Source organism: Procambarus clarkii, chromosome 3 (assembly GCF_040958095.1).
Source record: "Procambarus clarkii isolate CNS0578487 chromosome 3, FALCON_Pclarkii_2.0, whole genome shotgun sequence".
NCBI lineage: Eukaryota > Metazoa > Arthropoda > Malacostraca > Decapoda > Cambaridae > Procambarus > Procambarus clarkii.
In genome coordinates, this window is record NC_091152.1 from 42,044,662 (window position 1) to 42,051,947 (window position 7,286).

Sequence of the window (7,286 nt, forward strand, 5' to 3'; positions counted from 1 at the left end):
GTGTCGTGCACACCTCCAGCTGTGTCCGTGCACACCCCCAACTGTGTCCGTGCCCACCTTCAGCTGTGTCCGTGCACACCTCCAGCTGTGTCCGTGCACACCTCCAGCTGTGTCCGTGCTCACCTCCAGCTGTGTCCGTGCCCTCCTCCCGCCGTGTCCGTGCCCACCTCCAGCTGTGTCCGTGCCCACCCCCAGCTGTGCCCGTGCACACCTCCAGCTGTGTCCGTGCACACCCCCAGCTGTGTCCGTGCCCACCCCCAACTGTGTCCGTGCAAACCTCCAGTTTTGTCCGTGCACACCCCCAGCTGTGTCCGTGCACACCTCCAGCTGTGTCCGTGCACACCGCCAGCTGTGTCCGTGCCCACCCCCAGCTGTGTCCGTGCACACCTCCAGCTGTGTCCGTGCACACCTGCTGTGTCCGTGCCCACGTCCAGCCGTGTCCGTGCCCACCTCCAGCTGTGTCCGTGCCCACCCCCAGCTGTGTCCGTGCACACCTCCAGCTGTGTCCGTGCCCACCCCCAGCCGTGTCCGTGCACACCTCCAGCTGTGTCCGTGCACACCTCCAGCTGTGTCCGTGCACACCTCCAGCCGTGTCCGTGCCCACTCCTAGCTTGTCCGTGCACACCTCCAGCTGTGTCCGTGCACACCTCCAGCTGTGTCCGTGCCCACCCCCAGCTGTGTCCGTGCCCACCTCCAGCTGTGTCCGTGCCCACTACCAGCTGTGTCCGTGCCCATTTCCAGCTGTGTCCATGCACACCTCCAGCTGTGTCCGTGCACACCCCCAGCCGTGTCCGTGCCCACCCCCAGCTGTGTCCGTGCACACCCCCAGCAGTGTCCATGCCCACCCCCAGCTATGTCCGTGCCCACCCCCAGCTGTGTCCGTGCCCACCTCCAGCTGTGTCCGTGCCCACCACCAGCTATGTCCGTGCCCACCCCCAGCTGTGTCCGTGCCCACCCCCAACTGTGTCCGTGCACACCTCCAGTTGTGTCCGTGCAAACCCCCAGCTGTGTCCGTGCACACCTCCAGCTGTGTCCGTGCAAACCTCCAGCTGTGTCCGTGCCCACCCCCAGCTGTGTCCGTGCACACCTCCAGCTGTGTCCGTGCACACCTCCTGCTGTGTCCGTGCCCACGTCCAGCCGTGTCCGTGCCCACCTCCAGCTGTGTCCGTGCCCACCCCCAGCTGTGTCCGTGCACACCTCCAGCTGTGTCCGTGCCCACCCCCAGCCGTGTCCGTCCACACCTCCAGCTATGTCCGTGCACACCTCCAGCTGTGTCCGTGCACACCTCCAGCCGTGTCCGTGCCCACTCCTAGCTTGTCCGTGCACACCTCCAGCTGTGTCCGTGCACACCTCCAGCTGTGTCCGTGCCCACCCCCAGCTGTGTCCGTGCCCACCTCCAGCTGTGTCCGAGCCCACTACCAGCTGTGTCCGTGCCCACCCCCAGCTGTGTCCGTGCACACCTCCAGCTGTGTCCGTGCACACCTCCTGCTGTGTCCGTGCCCACGTCCAGCCGTGTCCGTGCCCACCTCCAGCTGTGTCCGTGCCCACCCCCAGCTGTGTCCGTGCACACCTCCAGCTGTGTCCGTGCCCACCCCCAGCCGTGTCCGTGCACACCTCCAGCTGTGTCCGTGCACACCTCCAGCTGTGTCCGTGCACACCTCCAGCCGTGTCCGTGCCCACTCCTAGCTTGTCCGTGCACACCTCCAGCTGTGTCCGTGCACACCTCCAGCTGTGTCCGTGCCCACCCCCAGCTGTGTCCGTGCCCACCTCCAGCTGTGTCCGTGCCCACTACCAGCTGTGTCCGTGCCCATTTCCAGCTGTGTCCGTGCACACCTCCAGCTGTGTCCGTGCACACCCCCAGCCGTGTCCGTGCCCACCCCCAGCTGTGTCCGTGCACACCCCCAGCAGTGTCCATGCCCACCCCCAGCTATGTCCGTGCCCACCCCCAGCTGTGTCCGTGCCCACCTCCAGCTGGGTCCGTGCCCACCACCAGCTATGTCCGTGCCCACCCCCAGCTGTGTCCGTGCCCACCCCCAACTGTGTCCGTGCACACCTCCAGTTGTGTCCGTGCAAACCCCCAGCTGTGTCCGTGCACACCTCCAGCTGTGTCCGTGCAAACCTCCAGCTGTGTCCGTGCCCACCCCCAGCTGTGTCCGTGCACACCTCCAGCTGTGTCCGTGCACACCTCCTGCTGTGTCCGTGCCCACGTCCAGCCGTGTCCGTGCCCACCTCCAGCTGTGTCCGTGCCCACCCCCAGCTGTGTCCGTGCACACCTCCAGCTGTGTCCGTGCCCACCCCCAGCCGTGTCCGTCCACACCTCCAGCTGTGTCCGTGCACACCTCCAGCTGTGTCCGTGCACACCTCCAGCCGTGTCCGTGCCCACCCCTAGCTTGTCCGTGCACACCTCCAGCTGTGTCCGTGCACACCTCCAGCTGTGTCCGTGCCCACTACCAGCTGTGTCCGTGCCCATTTCCAGCTGTGTCCATGCACACCTCCAGCTGTGTCCGTGCACACCCCCAGCCGTGTCCGTGCCCACCCCCAGCTGTGTCCGTGCACACCCCCAGCAGTGTCCATGCCCACCCCCAGCTATGTCCGTGCCCACCCCCAGCTGTGTCCGTGCCCACCTCCAGCTGTGTCCGTGCCCACCTCCAGCTGTGTCCGTGCACACCTCCAGCTGTGTCCGTGCACACCTCCAGCTGTGTCCGTGCCCACCCCCAGCTGTGTCCGTGCACACCTCCAGCTGTGTCCGTGCACACCTCCTGCCGTGTCCGTGCCCACCTCCTGCTGTGTCCGTGCCCACTCCCAGCTGTGTCCGTGCACACCTCCAGCTGTGTCCGTGCACACCTCCAGCTGTGTCCGTGCCCACCCCCAGCTGTGTCCGTGCCCTCCACCAGCTGTGTCCGTTCCAACCTCCAGCTGTGTCCGTGCACACATCCAGCTGTGTCCGTGCACACCCCCAGCCGTGTCCGTGCCCACCCCTAGCTGTGTCCGTGCACACCACCAGCCGTGTCCGTGCCCACCCCCAGCTGTGTCCGTGCCCACCCCCAGCTGTGTCCGTGCCCACCTCCAGCTGTGTCCGTGCCCACCACCAGCTGTGTCCGTGCCCACCTCCAGCTGTGTCCGTGCCCACCTCCAGCTGTGTCCGTGCCCACCTCCAGCTGTGTCCGTGCCCACCTCCAGCTGTGTCCGTGCCCACCACCAGCTGTGTCCGTGCCCACCACCAGCTGTGTCCGTGCACACCCCCAGAAGTGTCCGTGCCCACCCCCAGCTGTGTCTGTGCCCACCCCCAGCTGTGTCTGTGCCCACCCCCAGCATTGTCCGTGCCCACCCCCAGAAGTGTCCGTGCCCACCCCCAGCTGTGTCTGTGCCCACCCCCAGCTGTGTCCGTGCCCACCTCCTGCTGTGTCCGTGCACACCTCCAGCTGTGTCCGTGCCCACCCCCAGTAGTGTCCGTGCACACCTCCAGCTGTGTCCGTGCACACCCCCAGCTGTGTCCGTGCCCACCTTCAGCTGTGTCCGTGCACACCTCCAGCTGTGTCCGTGCACACCCCCAGCTGTGTCCGTGCCCACCACCAGATGTGTCCGTGCCCACCTCCAGCCGTGTCCGTGCCCACCTCCTGCTGTGTCCGTGCCCACCTCCAGCCGTGTCCGTGCCCACCTCCAGCTGTGTCCGTGCCCACCTCCAGCTGTGTCCGTGCCCACCTCCAGCTGTGTCCGTGCCCACCTTCAGCTGTGTCCATGCACACCTCCAGCTGTGTCCGTGCACACCCCCAGCCGTGTCCGTGCCCACCTCCAGCCGTGTCCTTGCCCACCCCCAGCCGTGTCCGTGCCCACCTCCAGCCGTGTCCGTGCCCACCTCCAGCTGTGTCCGTGCACACCTCCAGTTGTGTCCGTGCCCACCTCCAGCCGTGTCCGTGCCCACCCCCAGCTGTGTCCGTGCACACCTCCAGCTGTGTCCGTGCCCACCTCCAGCCGTGTCCGTGCCCACCTCCAGCCGTGTCCGTGCCCACCTCTAGCCGTGTCCGTGCACACCTCCAGCTGTGTCCGTGCACGGCATACACCCAGGACTTAAGGCTTATTTGTATTTTTAGATTTGAAGAAATAATTACATATTACACCGAGCAATTTTGTGAAGCATTAATACAGTGTGAAGCTTCAGAAAACATTCTGTATTAGTTGTAATTAATCCAATAAAACCTTAATATATATTGCGACTACTTATATGTTCTATTAGCGGTTTATAAAGAAAACTAGGGAAGAATTTTCGAGTTTGATGTAACTAATCATCGGCCGCCCAGATCATTCTTAATGTGAATCAACAAACTTCTCAAGATTGTATTAAAGCAACACCTCACAGCTTGCAACACAGAAGCATTGTTTCAAAAGGCCGAGGGCCGTCACACCCAAGACATCGTGGTGGTGGTGTTATCTTAGCTGGGAAATTATTTGGCAAACTAACCATGTATAATATATGGTCATCTTAGACCATTTTGTCCTGTAATATGTTGATGGAACGTTAACGATGTCTGTCTTAACAGCCTGTCCACATAACAGACCATCCTCATAACAGACCGTCCACATAACAGACCGTCCACATAACAGACCATCCTCATAACAGACCGTCCACATAACAGACCGTCCACATAACAGACCGTCCACATAACAATCCGTCCATATAACAGTCCGTCCACATAACAGACCGTCCACATAACAATCCGTCCACATAACAGTCCGTCCACATAACAGTCCGTCCACATAACAGTACGTCCTCATAACAGCCCGTCCTCATAACAGACCGTCCACATAACAGTCCGTCCACATAACAGTCCGTCCACATAACAGACCGTCCTCATAACAGTCCGTCCACATAACAGTCCGTCCACATAACAGTACGTCCTCATAACAGACCGTCCACATAACAGACCGTCCACATAACAGACCGTCCACATAACAATCCGTCCATATAACAGTCCGTCCACATAACAGACCGTCCACATAACAATCCGTCCACATAACAGTCCGTCCACATAACAGTCCGTCCACATAACAGTACGTCCTCATAACAGCCCGTCCTCATAACAGACCGTCCACATAACAGTCCGTCCACATAACAGTCCGTCCACATAACAGACCGTCCTCATAACAGTCCGTCCACATAACAGTCCGTCCACATAACAGTCCATCCTCATAACAGTCCGTCCACATAACAGTCCGTCCTCATAACAGTCCGTCCACATAACAGACCGTCCACATAACAGTCCGTCCACATAACAGACCGTCCACATAACAGTCCGTCCTCATAACAGACCGTCCACATAACAGCCCGTCCACATAACAGTCCGTCAACATAACAGTCCGTCCACATAACAGACCGTCCTCATAACAGTCCGTCCACATAACAGTCCGTCCTCAAAACAGTCCGTCCACATAACAGTCCGTCCACATAACAGTCCGTCCACATAACAGACCGTCCACATAACAGACCGTCCACATAACAGTCCGTCCACATAACAGACCGTCCACATAACAGACCGTCCACATAACAGACCGTCCACATAACAGCCCGTCGTCCACATAACAGTCCGTCCACATAACAGTCCGTCCACATAACAGACCGTCCACATAACAGCCCGTCCACATAACAGACCGTCCACATAACAGTCCGTCCACATGACAGTCCGTCCACATAACAGTCCGTCCACATAACAGTCCGTCCACATAACAGACCGTCCACATAACAGACCGTCCACATAACAGACCGTCCACATAACAGTCCGTCCACATAACAGCCCGTCCACATAACAGTCCGTCCACATAACAGCCCGTCCACATAACAGTCCGTCCCCATAACAGTCCGTCCACATAACAGACCGTCCACATAACAGACCGTCCTCATAACAGACCGTCCAAATAACAGTCCGTCCACATAACAGCCCGTCCACATAACAGTCCGTCCACATAACAGTCCGTCCACATAACAGTCCGTCCACATAACAGTCCGTCCACATAACAGTCCGTCCACATAACAGTCCGTCCACATAACAGACCGTCCACATAACAGCCCGTCCACATAACAGCCCGTCCACATAACAGCCCGTCCACATAACAGCCCGTCCACATAACAGCCCGTCCACATAACAGCCCGTCCACATAACAGCCCGTCCACATAACAGCCCGTCCACATAACAGCCCGTCCACATAACAGCCCGTCCACATAACAGACCGTCCACATAACAGCCCGTCCACATAACAGACCGTCCTCATAACAGTCCGTCCTCATAACAGACCGTCGACATAACAGTCCGTTCACATAACAGACGGTCCTCATAACAGTCCGTCCACATAACAGTCCGTCCACATAACAGTCCGTCCACATAACAGTCCGTCCCCATAACAGTCCGTCCACATAACAGTCCGTCCACATAACAGACCGTCCACATAACAGTCCGTCCACATAACAGTCCGTCCACATAACAGACCGTCCACATAACAGCCCGTCCACATAACAGTCCGTCCAAATAACAGTCCGTCCACATAACAGACCGTCCACATAACAGTCCGTCCTCATAACAGTCCGTCCTCATAACAGTCTGTCCACATAACATTCCGTACACATAACAGTCCGTCCACATAACAGACCGTCCACATAACAGCCCGTCCACATAACAGTCCGTCCTCATAACAGACCGTCCACATAACAGTCCGTCCACATAACAGTCCGTCCAGATAACAGTCCGTCCACATAACAGACCGTACACATAACAGCCCGTCCACATAACAGTCTGTCCTCATAACAGACCGTCCACATAACAGTCCGTCCACATAACAGTCCGTCCAGATAACAGTCCGTCCACATAACAGACCGTCCACATAACAGCCCGTCCACATAACAGTCCGTCCTCATAACAGACCGTCCACATAACAGCCCGTCCACATAACAGTCCGTCCACATAACAGTCCGTCCACATAACAGACCGTCCACATAACAGCCCGTCCACATAACAGTCCGTCCTCATAACAGACCGTCCACATAACAGACCGTCCACATAACAGACCGTCCACATAACAGTCCGTCCACATAACAGTCCGTCCACATAACAGACCGTCCACATAACAGACCGTCCAAATAACAGTCAGTCCACATAACAGTCCGTCCACATAACAGACCGTCCACATAACAGTCCGTCCTCATAACAGACCGTCCACATAACAGCCCGTCCTCATAACAGTCCGTCCTCATAACAGACCGTCCACATAACAGACCGTCCACATAACAGTCCGTCCAC

General features: G+C 58.6%; 1 protein-coding gene across 1 annotated transcript in view; it reads left to right on the top strand.

The window, feature by feature from the left end:
* LOC138368910 (calphotin-like) overlaps window positions 1-4,072 on the top strand; it is a 20,587-nt gene extending 16,515 nt beyond the window's left edge. The window contains exons 2-3 of the mRNA XM_069331632.1: window positions 523-1,536; window positions 3,665-4,072. Of these exons, the coding sequence (XP_069187733.1) occupies window positions 523-1,536; window positions 3,665-4,072 (1,422 nt within the window). The remainder of the gene's footprint in view (window positions 1-522; window positions 1,537-3,664) is intronic.
* The last annotated feature ends 3,214 nt before the right edge of the window (window positions 4,073-7,286 follow it).